This window comes from Nycticebus coucang, chromosome 11 (assembly GCF_027406575.1).
Source record: "Nycticebus coucang isolate mNycCou1 chromosome 11, mNycCou1.pri, whole genome shotgun sequence".
Taxonomy (NCBI): domain Eukaryota; kingdom Metazoa; phylum Chordata; class Mammalia; order Primates; family Lorisidae; genus Nycticebus; species Nycticebus coucang.
In genome coordinates, this window is record NC_069790.1 from 22,902,552 (window position 1) to 22,928,890 (window position 26,339).

The 26,339-nt window shown below is 39.4% G+C and overlaps 1 protein-coding gene across 2 annotated transcripts in view; it reads right to left on the reverse strand.

Moving 5' to 3' along the window:
• The window catches only part of BMPER (BMP binding endothelial regulator), a 280,186-nt gene that overhangs the window by 92,779 nt on the left and 161,068 nt on the right, over positions 1-26,339 (reverse strand). For both annotated transcript variants that reach the window (XM_053553841.1, XM_053553840.1), the window contains exons 9-11: positions 23,213-23,353; positions 21,038-21,142; positions 17,004-17,049 (exon numbers count right to left, since the gene is read on the reverse strand). In XM_053553841.1, coding sequence (XP_053409816.1) covers positions 17,004-17,049; positions 21,038-21,142; positions 23,213-23,353 — 292 coding nt within the window. The remainder of the gene's footprint in view (positions 1-17,003; positions 17,050-21,037; positions 21,143-23,212; positions 23,354-26,339) is intronic.

The window sequence follows — 26,339 nt, forward strand, 5'->3', positions numbered from 1 at the left end:
TATGGCATTCAACATTCACATATTTATTTCACATTAATAAATAGAATTGCTAAATAGATACATGCTTAATAGTGTTGGGAAACATACTAATAAGATTTATAGATAGTATTTACATATTTTCTAGAAAAACAAAGTTCCTATCTTTTGATCTATGCACCAAAATCTAAAATTGGGTAAAAAAAAAAAAAAAAAGTGACAAAACTCATCATTTAGAACACATAAGAAATTTCAACAGATTTATTAGTCTGAAATACCATTACTTCAAATATTTATGAGACCAAGGTAAAGTTTTACATTTTGGGAGTGTCTCAAAGATTTTAATAGAAGATTAATTATTGCTTCTTTTCTAAAACATAGCTTGGGCTTGGTTTATTCTCCATGGAAGAATATTTTATCTGTTTTCAAGGAGGCATGAACAACGAGGAAATGAATTCATTTAGAGAAATCAGCCCAAATGATGAAAGAACTATAATTAAAAAAAAAAAAAAGAGCAACTTCCAGTCAACATTAGAATAATAGCCAGGTCAAAAATAATAACCAGAATAAAAAGTCAAGAATATGAGAACATCATATAATTAATTACTCTGGATATCTAAGGGAAGGATTGAGTCAGGATAGAGCAAGGATGTGCCAATTGATCTGACAGGACCAATGGGATCCAATGCAAACATTTGCTTTTAATTTCTAAAAGTGTTTGGAGAGTAATGTTGTTTTATGTTATGATACTTTATTCCATTTCCGTATGTCAATTTCATATGACTTCATTAAAAATCACATATATTTGGGATTTGATGTCTTGAAATCTTCTGATATTCAGAACCTTTCTATTCTCATTCTATTAATAAAAATAGCAGGTGTGCTCTCTAAACACCCCCTCTCTCAATTAATTTCACAGATGTTCCAAATTAGTTTTCCTAGTCAAAATTTGATAGAAACTCAAAAAAGAAAGAGTTTTGGTATATAGGAGAATTTCAGTGAATAAGTACTTTAAAGAATATATAAAAGGCACTACTCAGGCCCTACTAAGCAGGTAGGAGGGACAAGTGTTTTTTGTTGTTTGGGGTTTTTTTCTCAGATTAATATTGGGGTGCATACAATTAGATTACATAGTTTGATTTTGTAAGGTCAAAGTCCAGGGTATTTTTGTTGTTGAGACAGTCTTGCTCTGTCAACCTGGTTAGAGTACAGGGGCATCATCATAGCTCATTGCAACCTCAAACTCTCATTTCTGTCCCTTGCTTATTCTTTTCTTGGCCAATTTTTCTTTGTGACCCCCAACTGAAACAACTGTACAATTGCTTCACATTGTACCTTGCCCCCACTTTCTTAATTCTCTATGTCCCCAACTAGCACTCCCACCTATCTAACCTCTTCCTAGTCCCTCTTTCAGCCCTTTCTCCGTGTGGTCACTGTTGAAGTCATCCTATCACACATTTCCTTCATATTCTGACAAATGGATTCTCTCTTTGGTATGAAAATGTTGCCTTTTGGTTGACAGAGAACAAGGTGTCCTTCAGACACCCTAAGGGGCATCAGGAGAATTATAATTCACAGTTAACACTATCCTGTGCCACAAAAAGATTAAATATTAACCTGACCACAGATGCACCAAATTCAGGAGAAGGCCTTATTTAGGTTCTTAACTCCAGCTACTTGGCAAGAAAGCCCAGAACTAATCAAGTCTTTTGAGCTTTCAAGTGTGTAAAAGATGGATCTCAGCTTGGAAAGGCCCAGGCACCACAGAAGGAGTTGTCTTCCTGACAAAGTCCTCTCTCAGCGGAGAGCAGGCACAGGGAGTGCCCACACCTGATGCCCGCTCTCCACTGAAGCAATCTTCTCCCCCAGCCAGGGATAACCCACAGAAAATTATCATTAATCAAAACATTTACTAGCTAACATTTGCCGAGATCTGTTACATGTTGATCATGGATACATCACCAGAAAATTACTATTTAGACTGTTTCCTAATATTAGAAAAACAGCTAAGCACTTTGTAGTAGATACATAAAATGAGCTACTATCTAGTCATTGAAGCATCTGTACAATATTCATGACTGAAGAAATGCTTATGGTATGTGAAAAAACAGGGAACAAAATTCTATGTACAGTATAATCTTAACTGTGTTAAAATAAATACATACATGCCAGGAAGGCTATGTTAACCAGTTTCATGAAAATATTTCAAATTGTATATAAAACCAGTGTACGGTGCCCCATGATCTCATTAATGTACACAGCTATGATTTAATAAAAAATAAATAAATAAATAAATATACACACACACGCTCTCAAAAATTATAAACAATGGTTATTTCTTACTGGAAGAACCAAGAGTGACATTTTCTTTCGTTCTTCTTATGCTTTTCTGGTTCTGACTTCTTGTTTTATTTTGTTTTGTTTTACTTAAGAATCAAAATGTGGGTACGTGCAGATAAGGCCAATTATGTGACAAAGCAAGTCCACAAGAAAGCAACAGAAAATCTGCTCAGAGTAGCCCTAGGGAAGCTTGTGCTTGCTCATAGCTGGGTGGGAAGCAGTGAAGAGGTCCAGGGAGACCCTGGGCAAGGGAAATCATGTGTGATTAGCACTGTCAGGAAAGTTATTTTTCAAGAGCCCTAACTCATGGAAGGGGAGGGTTCAGAAATCAGGATGATTTGTCTGTGTGACAGCAATAAAAAAGAGGCCAACAAAACTTCACGACTGTAGATGCCTGAGAATTGTGTGTTGCTTTTGGGGACATTTGTATCATGAGCTAAAATAATTTTGAAACCTTGGCCCATTTTCCTGGCACTTTAAGGTCCCTATGCCAGATCCTGCAGGAGAAGTGAACACGTGCACTAGAGAATTTCAGAAAGTGAGAATCTCAGAGTAACAAAAATCTGCCTGGCTGAAAAGGAAAAAGGCTAAAGAACACTTAGGGGACAAAATCAACACCGTATCCCCATATAATTTTTTTTCCAGCAGACACCGTGAAATGAGCTTCAGTCCAAGATGTCCAGATGTCTGGTCAGACTCTTCTGGAAAGTGTGGTGTGAATATCAGGGGAGGGATGGAGGAGCTACAGAAACAGACCATCCCAAAACTGATCTTCGTGAATGTGTGTAAATCAGAGGATGGAGAGGAAAATGCCAGTTTACCACAGGTGGCACATTTTTTTAAGAGTCCTATAGATCAAATCTTTAGATCTCATTGTCGTTTTGGTTTGTTTTCAATACACAGACAAATACAGAGATAAAGGGGAAATAGAGATCGGAAGTGTATAAACCCAAGCATTAGGAGTGTGGTTCCCACCTCCCCAGGTAACAGAATTATGTGTAACATTTCTTTTCCTCTTTCTTGTTTATGTGTGTTTATTATTTACACTTACATAATTGTTTACAATGACTATATATATCTATATACTTTTGGAATAAGAATATTTGATTAAAAAGTTTAAAATGCTGGATTAAGACATATCACTTTGATGTACCATACTTTAATAAGATTTCTACGAGAATTAAGAGAATCAGGCTGCCTCCAAAATCGAAGTGCTAATGCTTTTCTCCTAACCACATCGGGTACATTTATTTCTGCCGTGGATATATTTATGCCAATGAAATGCCTTTCTTTTGAGGGCAGTGATTACTCTCAAAACATCTGTCAAAGAAAATTAAGGGAAAATTATACAACCCCAGGTTGTAACGATGAAAATTAGAGAAACTGAGTAGACTCTAGTTTTCCTTCCATAAAACAAAACAAAAACAGAAAAGGGTAAGGAAGAAAATAAAGTATCACTTATGGCTCTGTCACTATTTATAATGCTGTGTGTGCGTATATATGCTAACATAGTTAAGATAATCCTGTACATGAAATTTTATTTTCCTATTTTTTACTCAACATGCCAAACGATTTCCCCCAGTCATTATAATAGGTTTTGCTTTGAAAACACAGACTGGAACTTCTGTCTTCACTGTCTATTACTTCAGAAAGGAAAGAAGTCTCTCCAGCGCCTCAAACCTCCCAATGTATCCTGCCGTTTCCTCAGTAGTTGCAATAGTGTTCTAACCACGAGGAAGCCTATCAAATAAAGAATACGGCTGTAAGCTTTTCTCAACACAAACTGCAGAGAAATGGGTCCCATGGGACTCTGGGGTCACTGTGTCACACAGGGGCTCCTGAGAACCGCAGAAAGAAATTGTGATGACAAGTCCAGGTCAAGAATCAGGAAAGGCTGTTGTTGGAAACATCCCCACGTTGCTGGCCCTTAGGCTGTTTGTCTTAGGCTGTGCCTGAACACTGACCAAAGCCTCCAATGAGAAAGGCTGTGGGTGACCCACAAGACCTGAGCTTCTCCATGCAGGGACCTCCAGCCTTGCACAGCATGTCACTGGCAGCCCAAGGGACCTGAGGTCTGACAGATTCTCTACCAAGTGGCATCTTGATGCCTGTAAGACTCAACAGCCTTGGCCTCTTAGACTGAGAACTTAATCTAACACTGTTGTGTGTACGGCAGGGGGTGGGTGGCAAGGCAGGGAGCAATGTGTCTCCTTCCAGCAACGTAGCACACACGAGGACTAGTACCCAATCTGCATTTGAAAAAGTTCTGTAGGTGTACCACTAAGCATGTAAAATTGCTTTCCCACATTTCCCATAACTCTGCATGCTCACCAACTTGAAACAAAAGAGCAAATAAAAGAAGTGGTCCCCAACACCAAGATCTAATTTAAACTAAATCCAAACCTGACATCAGCAGTTACAGGTCCCTGCTGGGCAGCCCAGAGTTCGCCCACCTCTCACACTGGCCTGCCCAGCCCCTCCCCACCGTGCATAGCTCCTGGCGCCGAGGCCAGCTCCCACAGCAATGTCCCTGATGCCTTAGCCTAAGTCCTCTTTTCTCTAAATTCCAGAGGCAAAACTGACCACATAGCTCAGATATTCTGGACAGTCTTAGTTTCAAATACTTTATCTCAGGGTTTTGTTTTGTTTTGTTTTGTTTTGTTTTGTTTTGTTTTGTTTTGTTTTGTTTAATTTCATGGCACACTTAAACTTATAGTTAAACTTCTATAGCAGACTTAAATTATGTTGATCCAAAAAAAGAATATACTTACCGTGCTTTGAACTTCTTTCAAAAGTAATGTAATTAATGATCTTGAAAATGTTTTTGTGGCACACCAAAGATCCTCTCCTGCACACTAGCTGAAAATTACTGCTCTATCTGATAATCACACTATACTTTTCCATTTGGAGATTAAAAATATGGTGTGCCAAACCCATAGTTTGCTTCCCTAGCTTACAGTTATAATGGATCCTTAACTCCTAAACTGGACCTTAAACTCCTTATACATAAATTAAATGTACAATTCTCCGTGCCCAGCATCCTGCCTTGTGCATAGGAAGATCTAAAACACAGTCACGCACCACCTTATGACATTGCAGTCATCAACATACTACATACACTAGCAGTGGCCCATAAGATTAGAAAACTGTATTTTCCCTCTACATTTTCTATGTTTATATGTGGTTTGATGCCCAGATACGTATCATTGTGTCAGACTTGGCTACAGTATCCATACTGCAGCTTAGGAGCAATAGGCCATGCCAGATAGCCCAGGTGTGTAGTTGGCTACAACATCTGGACTCGTGTAAGTGCACTCCACAATGTTTGCACAATGGCAAAATTGCCTAATGCTGCACTTCTCAGAATTTATCCCTGTTATTAAGTGATGCATGACCATATTGATGTAATAAATGGATTCATCTTTGCATTACTCATGGCAATGCCTGCTGTAATACATACCAATCTGTGTTTGTTGAATGAATGGGTTAATTAAGCAATTTAAGACTATATTTTGGTGAAAAATAATAAATTGCCCATACTGAACTTACTAAAATATTAAAGTGATGTAATACATATGGCAGGGAACCAAAAGAATTTTGCTTTATCAATTAATTAAAAAACTAATGAATGCTATTGGAACAAAGAGACCATTAGGGAAAATCTGAAAAGTCAGAAATATTAAGGGAGAACTATGTCTGGTGCCAAGAAAGCTAACTGAGAAATTCAAATCCATGACCTCAGATATTGAATGGGCAGCAATTTTCTTTCTCTCTCTGGAAGTCCAGTTTCTCCGACTGAATAGAGACAACTTACCCCATTAAAATTATTGTCAAAATCCAAAAGCTAATTCAGAACAATGTTAGAAAATAACTTAGTTCTAATTCATAATATGACCAACTATGACAGGCAGAATAATGCCCCCCACCAAAGATGCCTACGCCTAATGTCAAGAACCTATAAACGTGTTATTTACAAGGGAAGAGGGAATAAAGTTTGTGAAGGGAATTAAGGCTGCTGACTATGAGATGGGGAGCTGAACATGCATGATCTGAGTGGGGTGACTGCAATCACAAGGGGTCTTGATGAAAGAAGAAGGCAGGCACATGGTTGTCACAGTGAGAAGGACTCAACCTGCCATAGCTGGCTTTGAAGGCAGGAGAAAGAGCCAGGATCGAGGAACACGGGCAGTCTCTAGGAACTGGAAACAGCAAGGAAACAGGTGCGCCCCAAGAGCCTCCAGAAGGAACACAATCCGGCTGACACCTTGATTTTAGCCCACTGAACCCCATTTCAGACTTCTGACCTCCAGAACGGTAGGATAATAAGTGTGTATGGTTTTAAGCTACTAAGTTTGTGGTGATTTGTTACAGTGGACACAGGAAACTAACATACTTCACAACAGCCAAACTGGGTAGTATAAAGTAAGCACAGGGGGCTCCAAAAGTCTTCTATAGAGTTGCCAAACATAGGGAAAATGAAAAGTTGTGGCTAGATATACATTTACTTATACAATATTCATTACAAAATTTTATAAAATATTTGCAAAATATCCTCTACATGTTGGCCACCTCTATGTAAGTTTGTAAATATTTTGTAGGTAAAGGTACATCTAGCTATTATTTCCCATTTTCCCTATGCATAGCAATTTTATGAGAGACTTTTGGGACACCCCCCCCTTTAATTTATGCTGAGTACTGTGGCAGATGCTTTCTGTATTTTAAATATGTCATTTCATCTCTATCATATCTCTGCACATTGCTTATTATCATCCTAATGTCTTAGCAATGTGTTTGGAGAGGTCACTTTCTTGCCCACAATCGCTCAGTCAATGGCAGTAGAACAGAGACTAGCCAGTCTCCAAGGCCATTGCCTTCTCCACTATGACCTGTGATACAGACTTATAGCCTGTACAGCAGCATTCTGCAAACTTGTTAATTTGAGTCACAGAGCTCTTTGAGAATCTAAAGAAATGTGTAGACACTCTTTCCTCAAATGTATGTGAACATATCCTCTCAAACGCAGAGGTTCGTAAATATCCTGCAGTGTCCTAGGGGTCTGTGAAGTTCAAATTAAGAACACCTATCTAGAAGTTCATTATAAACTATATTACCTGATTCCCTTATTTAATGTATTTCTATTTCATCTTACCAACTACTATATTACAAGTTCCTGAGCTCAGAGTCTATATCAGCTTTCCTTTTTTTGTTCCTTTTTTATTTTTTGAGACAGAGTCTCACTCTCTTGCTCTAAGTAGAGTGCTGTGACATCATAGCTCAGAGCAACCTCAAACTCTTGGGCTCAAGTGATACTTTTGCCTCAGCCTCCCAAGCAGCTGGGACTACAGGCACCCGTCACAATGCCTGGTTAGTTTTTCTGTTTTTAGAAGAGACGAGGTTTCACTTTTGCTCAGACTAGTCTTGAACACGTAAGCTCAAGCAATCCTCCTGCCTCAGCCTCCCAGAGTGCTAGGATTACAGACATGAGCCACCACACTTGGCCCTATATCAGCTTCTTACTAGCATCCTCCGGGGTATTTCCAGAATGCTGAAAACTCACTAAATTTGAATACAAACTTGATATACATATTTATAGAAGCTGCATTTTTGCCACTCTCACTATCCAAATCTCCTCTCTTCAAGCTAGAAGTTTTTATTTACCAATTAAGAGAGCTGGGTACCTGAACTAAAGAGATGAGTTTCACATCTCGAAGTTAACCTGGCTTCCAGCTTCAAAGCCACCTTATAACCTTGCAAACATTGAGCTTATTGCTTTGAAGAGAGTCTTGTATTTGAATCCTGGTTTTGACACTTAATAACTATAAAAGTATGCACAAATTACCTACATAGCTTCAGTTTGTTCATTTATACCATAGGTCTGAGAACAACTATCTTTTGGAGGTGATTATAAAGATAAAGATAGCACTACAAAAGTGCCAACTATGCTCAGAGAGTAGTCGTAGCTCAGAGAGTTTTATTATTATAAATGCTGCGCTAATCTAGAAAATAGTATCTATTGCTGGCTAAAATAGGCTTGAATGAGACCATGACAGGGATAAAAAGTATAGATTTGTTGAAAAGACAATGTAAGCTGAGTTAGACTATAAAAGACATATAAAATGTAGATTTGGAGCTAGAATAGAATAAGGCCTTTTCTAAGCCAAAAGAAGAATGTTAATAAAGTCATGAACAAAGGAAAGAAGGCAGCTTGTTCAAGAAGAACAGGTGGCCAACCTGACGCTAGTGGGGAGCTGCTTTGGGAGAAGTGAGACACCCAAGTAGTCTAAATAAATTGGCCTGCAATTTATGGCCAGAACGTTAAATGTGTTCCAAAGAACCAACATTTCTTAACGTGTTTCCTATGAAATATCAATCCTGCCTTTTGCTCTACCAAAGTAAGTAGAAATGAAATTTTTAAATGCCCTGCAGCTCAAATTAGTCTGGGAGGTACTCTATACTTCATCGCCCTCCTGAAAGTTCACCATGCACGTTGGCACAGAGGGCACTGAGAATTCTGCAGTAAGGAAATGTATTTAAGTTTACTTGACCCAGCATCCCCTTGGCATAATTAACTGTAGAACCTTGTTTTGAAATACTACTGATTATTATGCCTCAGCACTGGTGTTTTATTTGGGAAACTCTGCAAGTGACCAGTGAAGAAAACTGGGGTAGATGCTGGTGAGAGGCAAATTTGGGTTCTGGCAGTGGTCTGCAAAGAAGGCCAAGGGGAAGAGACAGAGAGGAGGTGCAGGAACTAGGGGGCGGGTCTGGCTGCTGTGGGAATGGGAAAAGAAAAACACAAAGAGACAATCAACCAGACTTGATGACTGATTAGCAACACAGGAGAGAAATGCCAAACATATGAAGAATAACAGCAAGGTGCAAAACCCATGCAGCTGCGATAATGGTGGCGCCAGAATTCAGTCAACAAATACGTGTTGGAAGCAGCCATCAACCCCCTATCCAACTCCCAGGTCGGAGAATTCATTGAATCAAAGATCGCAAACTGTTAATAAAATTCAAACAGTACTGTGAAAGAAGAACGTGTTCTCCAAAGAGATTAAAAGCTGAGATGTAGCATAATTGGCATATTGTCAAGAAGTGGTATGTCAGGAGCCTTGAAATTTGAACAAATAAGAGACCAGAATGAGAAAGTAACTACAGAAGGGGTACCACGGAGATGGAGCAGTGAGTTTTCAAAATGAAAATGCAAAAAATGAAAAGAGAGAGATGGAAAGGCAGCAGGGAGGGGTGGGAGAAAGGGAGGGCAGAGAGAACCAACCTGGAAGGGGACTGTGCTAGGAGAAAGAATGACAGCATTTATAAATGGGAATTTCACATCAAAGGGACCGATGTGGCACAGCTAATGGGCCATTTCTCCATAATCTCAACAAAGATTCAAACTAAAGTATTGAAACCCAAGAGATTGAAGAGGTCAAAGTGACCTCACAGATGTAGATATGTTTTTAAAAGGTAAGCAAATAAAACTGCTTTAAATACAAGTCCCTAGTCACGTATAAAAGAAAGAAATTGGAAAACTACATATATACCTGGTAGCAAACCTTCAAAACAAATAAAAATAAAAATATAATCAATGGAGACCATAGAACAATGCTTAAAAGTTTGGGCTTTGGAGTCTCATGGAGCAGTGTATTAGCAGACCTCATGCCTTTTACACTGCCGGACCCTCAGATCCTTTATTTATAAAACGGAGATGTCAATAGCTTCTACTCCATAGCATCACTGTAAGGAAGAAATGGCAAAACACACAGAGAGCATTTATCACATTGCCCAACATGGGCTGATGTTCAATAAATCGCTGCTATTAACAGGAGCAATTGCAGAGGCAGCAGAAGTAGCAATTTTTGTTGCTCTCATTTTGCTCAAAGGAGATGTGACTGTCTTCCAGAGGGGAATAAATCTGCCTCAGCTTTGTACACAGTCATGTGTAACTTATCACACAGTATTTTCCACCACGTGTATCTTTTCAGTGTCAGGGTTTGAGAGTTTGTATTATTTATACAAATACATTCGCCTGTATTTTAGGTTTACCATCACTAAGGAATTTGGGTCACAAGTCCCCATAGACAAAACTGGATTTGTGCACTCTTCTTGAGATTCAAGATGGGAGCTTAGGCTAAAATGTACCAGTTGTGTCATAATGAATTCACATAACTTTTTCTATGCCAAAATATATTCATTCAAAATTAGGCAAGAAACTGTTAATTGAATGATGTAATAATACTATATATCATCATTAAAAGTAACTTTTCCAAGCAAGAAAAATCCAGGAGACCTACAGAACAAATACTGTAGTCGTCATTCCAGCTCTTCCAGTGAGTACTCCTGTGAACCTCAGTTTCCTCACCTGCAAACTGGGAGGGCTGACCTCATGTTAAGGTCCCTTCACTCCAACAATTCCCTGCTCCTGAAATGCTGATAAGCTCCAGAGGCAAAGCAAAACTCAGCTCTTTCTCATTCTTGGAGGAAATTATACATGGAGCTATTTCAAGTTCAAAATATGTATTTTAATATTGTAAGAAAATCCCAGGAGGCTTAAGTCAGAAATCTTCACTTGCCCTGGCAACCCTGAGTTTTCAGGGGAAAAATAAAACTGAAAAAAATGAGTAGACATGGAAATTCAAGACAGTTTGATTTGTTGGTGAGCTCATAGCATACCAACCATCACTTCTGTACACCTAAGCAGAAAGGTGGAGGTGTCACCAAGTAGAAGAAAGTCTGGGTACTTGAACCTCCATTTCTCCCAAGGTAGGGTTGTGAGCGAAACACTATTAAATTGGAAACCCTTCTTAATGTCCTTCTCCAATCTCCGATTCAGACAAGTTGTAAAACCCTCCAGACCTTCTCTTTCCCTCCTTAACTGCAACTGGTTATCAAACTATACAAGATGACGAAGCCAAGGAAAGTAATTCCAGCCCAAGATCTGGGGGCAACCTGCCTGGTAAGAATGCAGGCTCTGCCACTTAACTCTGGGTGTCCTTCTTAAACCCTAAGCTTCAGGTCCCTCGGCTGTAAAATGGAACCAATAATATTCCCAGATTGCAAGATGAATGTGAGAATCAAATGGGCTCAAATGAGGTAACCCGTAACAGTGTTTGGACATACAGCAGATGCTAAATAAATATTGGCTGTCACCACTGCTGCCAAAGATGATGGTGGAAATGATTGTTAAATACTTGAATAGTCACTGATTGAGGACTTATTGAGTACTAACAGCTCGTAGGAACTGAAATAGGTGGAGGAAAAAGGTGATCCTTAATAATAACTTCAGTCTCCTTCAAATCTGACTAATTTACAGCAAGAAAATTAAAAACAACAGCATCCCTTGGAGCAGAACAGCATATAAAAAGAGAAAACAAACTGATTTCCTCATGCTCCTTCCCCTGCAGCTTCTAGCAGTGTGGGGTCTCCCAGCCGCCACGTGTGGGAGGGCCGGGTTTTATTTGCCACCCCAGTCTGCTGTTGGGCCTCGGGAGCGGTGTCAAGTCCAACTCCAGATGCTCAAGCAGAAACTTCAGCGGCCACTTAGCTTAACACCTCCTTGGCAGGGCTAAAGTCAACACCACAAATTCTTACTCCATAAGCATCTTGAGCCCTGGTTTCAAATGTCTTTGCTTTCCTGAGTCAAGGACAGACTGTTGGTGTTAAGGGACCTGGACTTGCTTACAGTCCCAGAGGCCAGACACTTTGCTCGAATATAGAATTACTAATTTGTAGAACCTCTATCAGTGGAGTTTTCCCATTAAATAGGTCCCAAGGTCACTATTTCATTACTTTTTTCAGGGGAGTAAATGAAATTGTTGTTGTATTCCCCCTCACACACACACACACACACGCACGCACACGCACACGCACACGCACAGCTACTCTGTTTAATTGGAGATACCTCCAGGCATCTCAGGAGGCTTAAGTCAGATGTGCCAAAAAGAGGGAGGCAAATTCCACAGGCTGTGACCATAGGGGGTGCCAAGGGTGCGTGCACAGGCACTGGCCCTGGGGAGAGCAGGCACACAGCTGGAAACTAACCCTTGGGGGTTTTAAAAAGTCACCTGGCAACTGTGAGCCTCCTCACACCCCGAGTTGCTGAAATTTGATATTTCCTGTTACTTGGGGGACATGAAATTGAGGTTAGTTCAATTAAATGCACATCTGTGCTCGGTACACTCTACCTGCCTCAGTGTTATGTAAGCATGAATTTTTGTTTTAGGTTGGGATTCTGATGGTTAGGTCTGAGGTGGCCACAGGTACGGCTTAATGAAGCTATGAGACCTGGGGTTGAGTATCCATGTCTGGGATGCCGTTGGCTGCCTCTGATTTTACAGATGGGTAAGAGATTAAATTTTCTCATCTCTCTCTCTCTCTCTCTGTCTCTCTGCACCCTTCCTCTCTCTTTGTGTCTCTCTCTCGCTACACAAACACACCTCCCCCCCACACACACCTCTCTTATCAGTGAGGTCTAGTGTAATAGTATTTCCAGGTCTGAAAACAGATACTCTGCCAGCAAGGAATTTCTCTGATTCAGGTCTCTGTTGGGTGGTCAGGTCGAGATTTCACCCTCTATTTGCCAACACAGAGTAAAACAACATTTCACATAAACCAAATACTAGTGGCCTTCTTGGCACCTAGCTCGTGGTCACATGAGGCTCAGCAGAGGCAAAGTGAGACTGGTGTTAGGCTGTAGTCTCACACTTTGGCAAGAAACGGCACTTGCACAGAAGCTTTACGAAGTTTGTTTAACTCACTTCAAGTATTTTAAATAAATCATCCAACCCAAATTTAATTCTTTTCATTTGGAAAGGGAGAAAGAGAATATTCCATGTTATTAAAAGATAGCAAAGATTTTCATAGTTCCTTCAGGTCAGATTTTAAGAGGACAGTTTTTAAAACTTTGTAAGAATTATCATTACCTTTCTGGCCAACTGTATAAAGACTATCTTACTATGAAGAGTTGAATAGCTTTCAACCTCCTTTATTGCTTCTTACTTACAGAATTGTAAATTACCATTACCACTGACTATTGTAAAGAGGGGCCTATAAAAAATTTCTACACATTAACTTCAAGTTTCTTCTTTGCAAATCCTTTCAGAAGTCTGAGACAGCCTCCAAATACTACCAAGACTAACTAAGACCAACCGTGGCAATAAAGAAGAAATTCTATAGGAATTTTAGAAATAGGCTTTGCAAAGCCACCACTGCTGGAGACAAGCAAACACTCGTTTAGCTCCTAAAGATAATCAAAATAAATTTCAAGTACTTGAAGCTCTGTACTCAATCCATTTTCTTTACATATGTATGTATGTGTGTTCTTGCCTCCTTGCAGAATAGAATTGGACATATGGACATACATATTAAATAACTCAAAATACATAATAGTGGGGCATATACAATGAAGTCAAAAATAAAGTTATTACTCAACAAGTGATTGCCATTTGAAGTAGGCTGCAAAATATATTTCTAGCTTCTTAGTAACAAAAGCAAAGACAGGAACATTTCATCAATAAAGGTATAATTATGCCTTTATAATTTTTTGTAAGGCTAGAGAATTAAAATACAGAAACATATTCTATTAAACCCAGAGATTCTGGTCTCACTTCACTCTTCCTATTGCATTTAATCAACAGGTATTGGGAGTAAGTTACTGCTCCTAGTATAGGAGGGGTTATCTCTGTGCTCCACCTGCTATTTCCTCTGTCTGGAATGCCTGTGGTTCTCAACCAGGGGACATTTGGCTGTGTCTGAAGACATTCTCAGTTGTCACAATCTTGGAGACAAAGGTTGATACTAGCATTTAGCAGGTAGAGGCCACTGATGCTAAATACCCAAGCACAGGATAGTTCCTCGTAAAAAAGAATTATCTGGCCAAACTGTCAATAAGACTGAGGCTGAAAATTGTGCAGAAACCTAATGAACTCTGTGTGTGTGTGTGTGTGTGTGTGTAAGAGAGAGAAAAAGAGAGAGAGAGAATGAATTTGTGTTTTAATAAGATATAAATCAATAAATTAGTTGGTTTTTTTTTTTTCTGGTTTTAGAAAACACTAGCCTTAGTTTGTTTCGGCCTTGGTTGATCTATTCTAGAAACCCATATATTCAGGAAAGCTTTCATTATTTACAGTGGAGGAAAAAGTGAGCCCTAAGGTTTGTTCTGGATCCTGGATATAATGGCAAAGGAATTTCAAAATAGGAGGTCTTTAGGCCACATCTAGAGGACATCTGAGTAAGTCTACCCAAATGCATTATTGAAATGCTGGGCATTGATTAAAATTTGGAAGTTATCCCATCTCTTAATTCAATCTGAACAAATAAGCCTCGCCAAATAGAATGTGTTTTACAGCAATGACAGAAGAACTGCTGGAGAGCAAGAGAGAGTAAACAGATGGAAAGAACACCGAAGGAAATTGAGAAACAGCCATCTGATGACATAATTTAGATTTGGACAGAGAACCTCATGCCTGGGCCCTTCCAACACAGGCTGACCTGCCAGATGCAGGTGCAGAGTCCACGGCCTCCCGGTGCCCCTCCAGCTGGTGGTTTTCTCCCTTGCCAATTGCTCCCCCTTAGTGATGTGTAACGCAATACAGTAATTAATAGGACTGGTTAAAAGCCTGGTTCTGTTTTACTGTATACTTTTCTCTTCCTTTTTTTTTCCTTTATAATATGTTACCAGTCTTCTAATGGCCAGGAAAGACAAGCTTATAATGAATAAACAATAATAAAATTAGCTTTTCTCTCAACTATCTCAAGAATCACCTTGATTCTTGCAACAGAAAGTCAGATCATTCAATATTTAGGCTATTTCTATATGAGATCAGCCATATGTTTTTATAAAACTGCTCAGCAGTGAGCCTGCCCAACAACAAGGCGATTACAGATATAACCTGTCCATGCCCCTGCAAACTGAAAGTGTTAACTAGAGAAAGCTCAGAGTTTCTATGAGGTCTCTCTCTACTTCAGCTGGGAGACACTTTATAGGGAAATGTAATTTCCATTTCACATAAATTCAGAGGAAAACTACATCAGTGTAGACAAGAAGGAGGAACTAAGCCGAAGGCGTCCTTTGAACCATCCACAAAGGTTCCTCCAGAGGTCTCTGGGAGGATAATTAAATGTAATAGTTTATAAATGTGTTTGGAGATCAACCAGTGGGTTAATCATAGCCAATTCTTCTTCCTGCATTATTCCTGGTCTCTACTAAGTCATGCTTCGTTAGCCTCCTTTGAGTTATTTATGTACTTCATTCTCTTTTAAGAAAAGCTCTTTTATTAAATCTATAATTTAATTTAATTCAACCAGTACTTCTATCCAGTATGCAATTGTTTAATAGCTCTCTGCCTCTAAAAACAATAATATGCATAGTAGATAACATATAATATACATTTCTATTGTTCAAAAGCACTAATTAATGAAAATTTTAAAAATAGCAGAATCGAGGTAACTCTCAGTAATATAAATTCTGATTTTATATAAGTGGAAGAAACAAAACTGTGAAAGCTGCTTTCAATTGCCATCAAGCCCACCTCTGTAAACCCAAGTGGTTCATAAAATGCTTCTCTGATGAATTTCATGCCTTTGGTAATCCTGCTTATCATACATTGAAACTAATTTGACAGCGACATTACTAACACCTATCTTTTAAAGAAACACTTCAGGAAGCTATCTCAAAACCTGTGAGTTTGAGGAGGACTAAAATGGCAATTTGCCAATAGATCTAGGCATGTATGAACATGAGGGGGTGATATGAAAGTTTTGCTATCCCCTGTCTGTGTGATAGACAGGGTCTCATGTGGCTTTCAGAACAGGCCAAGTATAGCAAGAATCTTCAAAATCTCAGATAAAAATACATACATTCATGTCCCAAGTGATGACGTTTTGGTCCACAACAGACCACATACACTAGATGACAGTGATACCATAAGGTTATGATACCATATTTTCACTGCACCTTTTCTGATTTCAATGTGTAGATACACAAATACTCTCTGCTGTGTTACAGATGCCTACACTATTCAGTACAGGCCTGTGCTGTACAGGTTGGTAACCCAGGAGCACTAGGCTATGCCATCTGAGTTCACGTAAGAACTCTATGATGTTCAGGCAATGCTAAAATCGCCTACGGACTCATTTCTCAGAATATGTTTTCTGTCTAGTTGAGTGACATGATTATACCAGGGAAGCAAAACCATTGTCATGACCTTTTGTTTCCTCTTTGTTAACAGCAACATTGGCTGTGCCCAGGTGAAATCGTGAAGAGGAGGGAGAGAGGAAAAAGGAAGTGCAACTGTTTGGTTTCATAATGAAAGATAGAAAATCCCTCCTACATTATGTATAATGTTTGGTTTTAGTGGACATGATTTTCTTAGCCACTATGACTGCAAATGCTATTAGCAATTAAAATGCACATTAAGTTATTTAGTCCCTTCCAAAACATAATCAGACCATTTATCTTTTTAATTTCTCATAGCAACAAATTCTGGTGGAAATATCTATATTGGTCCTAAGGGTGCTGCTGTTAGAGAATTATAATTGACCTAAAGTGCCCATAGGGAGGTGAAATAGTCCTGTTCTATACCTAAAGAAATAAACTGTGAAGAAAACTTATACCACTATTTTTCTTGTTGTATTATAAATACAAAACAATTATTGATAGCACATTTTCAAAGGAGTACACTTACTTTCAGTGCAAATAGGACAGCATCCTTTCCTGTTGAGAATTTTACCCTAATCAAAAGAAGAACAAATAATTTAGTGTTAAGAAACAGGGCCTGCTAAGGACAAATCTCTTTCATAAATCGAATACCAGAGAAATCAATGAAATCAGTCCAACCTGTATTTGAACTCAATGCCCAGATGGCAATGATGATGATGAAAATGAAGTTTCAAGTATCAGGTTCGATGGTCAGGCAAAGTCATTCAGAAAGCTTTCCTGTTTTTATCCTCTAAGAAATATAATAGCTAAAAGGCTCATTGGTGTGATTTTTCTCACATGGAGGGAAGATGGAGACAGTCTGGACTCAACCTTTTCACTGATATCCAAATCTAGCCCTCTAGAGACCAAATGCACACACATAAAAATGGGAATTGTCTATCAACCTATCAATCCACATGAGACCTTCTTTCCATCTTTGCTTATTGGAAGAGCCCAAACAATAAACTGTAACCCAAACTGGAGACTCATCCAGTGCTTTGGAAATAGGCAATATCTGTGCCACAGATCAAATGCAGTTCGAGTTCTTCTTTCAGAAAGTGGTATGTTATCCAAGTTAAGTAATCAAAGCCAATGAAGCCGAGAGTTCTGACATGCTAATTTGTCATTACCTTTCTGGAAATATAGTGCTATTTCCTATTTTACATGTCTTTTAATTTTTTTTAAGGCATGACCTTTAAAGGAGGAAGCATACTCTCAGGACCCACATCAGAAAATCAGTTGTCTTATCTTTTTTTCCAGAAAGAAAAAAAAAGAAAAGGTCCAAGAAGATTAACATTTGGGGAGAGCTTGCTATATAACAATATCCTACTAGATATTTATTTATGTTACCGAACATCAGGTTAGTTACAAAAACTGAGTGATTTAATACTTATAATACCTTTAATATTTAATGAATTTTATAGATTATTATAAACATTGTTGTTAAGATGCATAAAAGCCTTATGAGCTGAATATTTCCCTCTTTATAGAAGAAGAAATTTATGTCATAGAACAAAGGAGTGCTGGAACCCAGAATCAAACCTAGTTTTGACCCTAATAGCCATGTTCTTTCCATTGCAAATTTTTACCCTCTTCAGTTCTCTAAGAGAACTTAATATTGGTAAAGTATCTACTATACATTAGACTGACTACTGTGCATTCCTCTCCTTTATTTTATTTAAACTTCACAAAAACCCTTCAATGCAGGTGTCCTTTTTCCCTGTTCATAGGGAACTAAGGCAGTGGAGGCCACAGAGAGGTTGCCAACATCCTGTGTCAGAGCCACACAGAGCACATGCTGCTCCTTCACCCACTCACTACTGGTCAGTTGCATCAAAAATACATTTAAGTACTCAAAAAAAATTATAATAATAAAAGCAGAAGAAGTTAACTGATGACTCCATACTGAACCTCGGAGTCAAAGCATTCTATTATAGACATACTCTTATTTGACAATGTGAGTGTTACTTTCTTTGCATTATTATTATTATTATTGCTTAATATTTCAATGCAGCAATTCTCTGATTTCTTTTCTGAATGTATTTATGTTCGTTCATTCTTTACAAGGTTTTTGTTTCTAGTCCTTATGTTAAACATTGTTATTGTTATTTAAAAAAATCATACTTACTTAAAAACGCTAATTATTAAAGAGCCAGAACCCAGGCCTGATTCATTTGCGTCAGGCAGATCTAAAATGATACAATAAATGCTATGAGGACTTTATGAGGGACTTAAGCTCAGCCTCACTCAGCCCATAGTTTGGGGGCATCACAATGTATTTTCACTGTCTAGAGCTCTGTTGTTGGTTTCTGTCTGGTTTCTCATGACAAATGAGTTGATGACAAAGCCACATGAGGTCCATTCAGGCTTCTGGAATGATGGCCGGGGAGGATGGAGGAGGGAACTCTACTGCAGTGAGGAAACACCCCTGAGAGCCAAGGCCCTGACCAGACATGACTGTCCCTACATCTGGATCTCGGCAGAAATTGCCATGTCTTTTCTTTGGAAAGATGAAGTAGCCCCTGAAATATCACTAAATCAGATGGGGACTAAATCAAACACAAATCAGGGCACCTAGATTATATGCAATCAGCTGTGAAACTCTGGAGATGTGGCAGGCTCCTCTGTAAGAAGGGGCTAGTAGCAGCAGCCCCCTCAGAGGAGTGCTCTCTGCATTAAACGAGATTAGTCCTGTGACTACAGAGAAGGCCTCAGTACATATGAGCAATAGTGAGATAGCAGTGTGGTGACAATCTCATCCCCTCTGGAACCCTCAGAGTCCTTCTCACAAATGACATTTCTTTGCCTCTCGGGGAGTTTCCAGGGAGGGCAAACAGGGAATCCAACCATAAAATCCTTCTTTCACAAGACACACTTACTTCTGGAAAAAGATGCATAGTAGCCAGGAAGGATAGAGCAAGAATTACAGGCTGCTTCTATTTTTTTGTTTTTAATTTCCCCAGGCAATGTAGGGGAGGGGAAGTAAGTTTTTAACAAGATTTCCATGGTAGTGCTAAGTTATCTTCCAAAGACCTTGTGCTGGCCCCTGAGAAGGGAAAGTGTGAACCGGAGGAATGATTGGAAAGTTGCCTAGAAAACAGAAAGGTGGCCAGGAGGCAGGAGCCTCACACGGGCACTGATGAGCTTCAACAGGACGTGGTGGGGGTGGGATGGGGAGAGGCCTGCACTTGGAGGGTTGGATACTTCTGGCCCAAATGTGGTCCACAAAGGGAATGCTAAAGATGCTGGTGACATAGAAAGCGTTGACCTCACCACAGCAAGAACACAATGAAAGCCATCCATCTCACTACAAGTGGCAGAACTCAAGTGAAGCTGGAAACTCTGCAGCGGCCTGCTGAGGCTAGTTACTTGAGCCACCAGGTTGGCATCGCATCCTGTTTTTGTCTTGTAGAATAAGGAAGCCCATTATTACTAACATGTGCTGCAAGAGTTCATTAGCAGAGAGGGTTCCCGGAGGACTGGCATAAATGATGTGATCCCCTTTTTTCCCAATGAATATTTATAAGCAGACCATGTTCAAGTCTACTTATTGTATCTCCCTTTTTTTTTTTTTTCTTTTATGGGAGGTTTTCAGTTTTATGTATGAGGCTTTTTAAAGCAAGACTAATTAGGGCTTTTTTCCCCCTTTTTTTTTCTCCCCTCTTTATTCAGTTGTGCAATAGCAACAGCTGTTGTTTTTTGTGCCTCATTTGGCACTCAAGTAAAACAGCAACTTTTTGTTTATAATAATAACAGATGTGAATAAAATTAAAAGCTGTCTATAACAGAGAAGGGAGGACATGCCTGAATATATAGATTCATATATTTGCTTTCATTCATGGGAAGGTATTCAATAAGTTTGACATTTTCCCCAAATGCATAAAATCTTGAAAGGTTTCAAGTTGCTGAGGTGAATTCAATGAAGCTCAAGCTTTGGAAGATAATGGTTTCTTTATTCAGTGTGCTGGAACTACGGAGTTTTGAAAAAAGATATTTCCATAAGGATGCTATTTCCTTTTGAGGCTACAATGGAGGCCAAGATTAGAGAGAAAAAACTTCAGCAATGAAACCAGGATATGCTGGTAGGCAGGAGAAAGCCCTTGGGGACTTTATTCATAAACAACCGTATATTATTTTGAATGGCTGTTAGAAGAAATCTCTGATTTGAGGATGGAAAGGAAGAAAAGGCAAAAGATGGCTAATGATATTATACAAAAAACACAGTTAAAGAAAACAAGGAAGCAGATCTGACAAGTAGCTGGAGAAATTAAAAAAACAAACCAGGAGAAGTAAGTAGAAATCAGAGCTAGGAGAGAAGCAAGGCAAGAGCTATTTGCATGCAAGGCTAGAATCTGCAGAAACGAGGAAGAGAGCTTTGCAAGGTGCACTTGGCTATTTGAGAACATGACAGCTTTAGGGGATCTGGAGTCTATGTTCAGAAGGCAGCCTGAGACCACACCACACACAGGACATTTCAAGACACTAAAGTGAAGACAAAGTCAACTTGCATTCCGCACATACCTGAGGGCAGCTGCTGATGGGAATGCATTGCTTCTTGCGACACTCTGTCTTGCCTTTCACACAAGCACAGATGGTGCAATTGACAGACGACCACATCTCTCCATCCTGCAGGAGAGAGCACAGGATTCTGCCGTCAGCTGGAGGCTACAGAACCTGAGCCCACTGAGCCAACCAGCTGCAACTTCTCCATGGAGGAAAGGCTTTCTTACCCTGGGTGAGGGATGCTAATGTTAGACTAAATGACTCGGAAGTGTCCATCTACACCCAAGTGGACATGTGTTTGTATGTGTATGTGTTCTCCCTCCAAGATGGAAGAAGAATTCTCATGTGATTAACCAAGCCATGCTAATGTCTTGTTCCTCAGGCACTGTTCCTTTAGTCTCAACCCTAGGATACAAACATGCATAAAATTTCATACCTGATTCATTAACATAAATCTAATTTTTCCCCTGTTGATAGGACTAAAATATTTAAGCCATTCCAGGCACCAACAGTTAATTGTGATGTACAAAGGAGGTTAATTATCAGATATGTCACAGTTCTATACAAGCCACACACAGGCTGACCTAGCACCCAGACATACTCCTGATGGACAAGCCATCCAACCATGCAGAGCTCGGACAGAAGACTCTAAGAGCCATGCATGTCCTGTACCTGCCTATCTGGTACTTTCCTCTCAGAAAGCAGGGCTGGGGACACATTTCCTAACCTAGACCCCTGATCGGACAGAAAGAGTTATTCGAGGAATTTTTGGCTCATCAGATTTATAGTCCACAAAATTGCCAAATATTCTGCCACACGAAGCCCTGGGATCTCTCGAGAACAGGCAGGGATGTGTATCTTTGCGTGTGGTTAAAACAGTCACAGACAACAGAGCTGGGCCTGAAAGCAAAACAAGGATTCCTTCTTGGGCTTGAGGATCTCAGTGGCAGATTTTGTTAAAAACAGAGAAATAAGTTCACATCATTGATGACTTCACCTCTTTCCCTTCCTCACTTTCTGAAGCTATTTTAAGTACTACCTACCCTCTAGTGCCTTTCAGGAGAGAAAGACCTAACTCTCCATAACAGTCACCTAAGTTTTCTAAGTCCTCTGAGTATATACATTTCTAGGACTCCTTAGTGTCTCTATAAATTATTTCAGGCCTCAGTCACTTAGAGGAAACTTTTCACAAGGTGACATCACACGCCACATATTCATAAGAGTGAGTCTATTTCATCTGGGTGCTCTGGTGATAGAGGGTGACTTTAGTTAAGGATGGCATATGAGAGGCTTAAAAGCCTGGTAAAAATATAATACACATGTTGCCCCTTGTTGAGCCTGCTACCTCTTGTCTTCCTGCTGATTCCATCAGCACCGAGACCTCTCCATCTCACTGTACCAGTGTGCTGGGAAGTCGAGCTCAGTGCAACATGCCTGTGGAGCCCCCACACCTAGCTTCATGCTGAGGACCTCAATTCTCATGGGCATCAAAAGGTGACACCTTCAGCTACAGAATGACTCCTTCCACCCCTGGGAGTTGGACAAAGCCAGTGACCTACATTCTGAGGTTTAAATGGTCATTGCTTAGCTCCCCACTTGGGGTCCTCAGAAAATAATGTAAAACGCACATATGGGCAAGATACCCAGGGCTCTCTCGCCTGTACTCAGCTACTCCACTGGCCATGTACACCATGAGTATCCTCACCTGGACACCTTTTATATGACAAATTTCTCCTTGGAAAAGTAGTTTTTTGAAAAAGCTTCTAATAGTATAACCTATATAGATCCATCAAGATATTAAAAGGGTCTTAAACATGATGAGGGTCACTAAGCATCTCTCAGTGGATGAGGTACTCTCAGGCATTTGGCCACCCACAACTACACCATCTACAGGGAATCTCAGCTCAACCCAATTGCTGGCTTACCACATTTGGAAAATACAGTAATTTTTTACAGGTTGAAAATTATTCAGCAAAAATATAGCCAAAGAAAAACATTTTTCAAACAGTTGCTCTCTGCCCTTCTTTGCACTTGATTCTAAATGTATATAATACTTAATTATAAATAAATACATTACATATATGCACACATATACAAATGCAGATATAAATTATGGGATGATGCAATGTATACTTTTTTCTGGAGCTTTCCAACAATCTATCTAGTAGCCCACGAGCTCATCTCATGACATACCCGGAAAATCTTGTTGCCAAACTTGCACACTTTGATGTTTTCCAGGGGTACTTGTAAAATGCATTCTTCACAACAGCCCTCCTCACCTTTGTCACAGCTACCAGGATGGGAGCACTTCTTCTTACATACCACAGTAGAGTCCTGAGGGCCCAAAAGCAAACTGGAAATTAAAAATAATTTTTACCTCCACCAAATAGCCTGTCTGCCCTTTCTTTAAGAACACATGACTAACCATTTCAAAATATATTCTGCAGATACCATATTTTAATTTATTGCAATAATTTTTCATTCACTTCAAAATGTTGTTTGTTGCTCAAATATCTGGACTAGACTATAATGAAACTATGGAGATGACAGCTTACAATGCCCACCTCCCAGAAGTTCAACACTTCTTGCTCAAAAGACTGATGAGCTTGTACCAGCCATCACGGTGCAGGAGAGCCCAGCTCATAGTGGGTTCGCCAGTTTCCTTCTTCCCACCCTGTGCCTCATTCACATCCTGCATTAGCAGTGCTCTCTTGGGTCTCCTCCAAGTCTTTATTGAGTTTAACATAAAGGCAGGATATCTTTGATGAAAGAGCAAAAATTACGAGTAATGTACCACCACAGGATGAAATTCCTTAAAGGTGCTCTGTGTTCAAGAAGGAACTGAATGAACAATTTCAAAACTGGACCTGGACCTAGAGCTCTACCTTAAACAGAGTCACCTTAGACCAGGCAGGTCACTTAAATGTTTATATCTACAACTTAAAAAAACATGACTCCATTTCTAAAGAAGTGCTATTCCACCAATGACTTCTCAAGTTCACCATGCATTTTAAATGTAAAGCACCTAGTACTTAGAAATTATTACATTGTGACACCAAAAGTGGAAAAAAATCTTGTCCAACTACGTGTCCTGATTTCTTGTTTTAAAAACATGGGCATTCACTAGCTCTCAATGCATACTTCACTGTAGATCTGCATGCTTCATGATATGTACTATATGAAGACTGACAGTTAAGTTCACAAACTTGTCACCATGTGCTGATGTTGCTAGCACTGTACAAACAATTTGGTAAGGTTTCATAACCCTGGCATATCAGTGTCTCACAGCTGTGTTTGTGTCAACATATGGCAGTATCTTGCTGAGTGGCATTCACTATTGTTGTTGTACGTTTTTATGTGTCATCTCAAAAATGCCAAAGCTTAAATTAGAGTAACAAAAAAACATTATATTTCTTGTTCAACTTGGTAAAGAGTGGAAGTGAAATGAGGGACATGTTAGTCCAAGTTTATGGAGATAATGCCAAGAAGAAAACAGCAGTGTACAAATGGAGTAAATGTTTTTCTAAGGAGAGAGAAAGCTTCATTAATGAAAAGTGGTCAGAGTGGCCAGTAATGAGCATTACTGATGAAAACATCGCAAAAATTAATCAAATTGTGTGTCAAAATAATGGCCAGACTCTGAGAAGCACAGCAGACCAAGCAAACTTGGATAGAAAAATAGTTAGGAAAATCTTAACTGAACATCTTGGCAGGAGAAAGGTATGGCTCTTACATCATGACAGTGCACCAGTTCACATAGCACTGTCTCTGAGGGAGTTTTTTAGCCACTAACCAAATAACTAGATTGGAACACCCTCCCTATTCACCTGATATGGCCCTCAATGACTTTCTTCTTTACCCAGAGATAAAGGAAATATTGAAAAGAAGACATTTTGATGACATTCAGGACATCAAGGATAACACAATGATAGCTGTAATGGCCATTCCAGAAAAATACTTCCAAAATTGCTTTGAATGGTGTACTAGTTGCTGGCATCAGTGCATAGCTTCCCAAGGGCAGTACTTAGAAGGTGACCATAGTGATATTCAGCAATGAGGTGTGTAGCACTTTTGCTAGGGGGAGAGTGCAAACGTAATTGTCAAACTCAAGTCAATCTCATTAGACTGCAGTGTCTAGCACTGGGTTAAGCAATGAGAATACAGAAATGGATGAAAGTACTTCTCTTCTCAAGGGGCTTACACTGTAAGAAGGGAGATACCCATACAAAGAAATAAAGTACAATAAATGTAATAAACAGTGTTAGTAAAGGTGGACAGATAGCAAAGAAGAAAGAAAAATTACCTAGAAAAGCCTCTCTGGACCAGGAAACATTGCACTAGGAAGTTGTGAATGAAGACATGTTTGATGATCAAATTAAAAGATGATAACACTGCAGGTAAAGGAATCATCAAATTTCAAGGCACAAAGATCTGAAACCATACTGCATTTAGCAAATTAAACAAGTGACCCTTGAACAACTTGTGTTTCAACTGCACAGACACACTTACATGTAGATGGTGTTCAACAAGAGTTACACCAAGTGTGCCTACCTCTCCCACCTCCTCCTCCACCTCCGCCACCTGCCTCCTTGGAGACACCATCACCAACCCCACCTCTTTCTTCTCCTCCTTACCAGGTTGCTCAATGTGAAGATGACAAGGACAAAGACCTTTAGCATGACCCACTTCCACTTAATGAATAGTGAATATATTTTCTCTTCCTTATTATTTTCTTAATAATAATTATTTTTCTCTAGCTTACTTTATTGCAGGAATATAGCATATAATATGTATAACATACAAAATGTGTGTTGATTGTTTAAGGCATCAATAAGGCCACCAGACAACAGTAGAATATTAGTAGTTAAGTTTTCGGGGAAGTCAACATTATATATGGATTTCCAACTGTGCAGGGGAGTTGATCCCCCTAATTACTGCATCATGCCAAGGCCAACTGCATTAAACAGTTCCCTGCATCTGCCATGGAAATCGTAAGGTGCATTGGATGAGAATGCTAAAGAGGGAAGCTATAAGGGAAAATAATGCTGATTACCCCAAATGATTGCAGCTTGATTTCTCAAACATCATGAATTCATACTCTAATACCCTAATAAAATAACCTCTTGGAGGAAGTGTTAATTGCACTACTTGCTAAGCACTGGGATATACTGTCTAATCATCTCTCAAAGAACCCATGAACCAAAGAACTCCAAGTATAACTAACACTCATTCACAACATGCCTCGCTTTCTGGCAGTCCAGAGAATTAGGAATGTGATGTGTTTTACCAAAGGCTCAGCAACCCCTAAAGGAAGCTATAA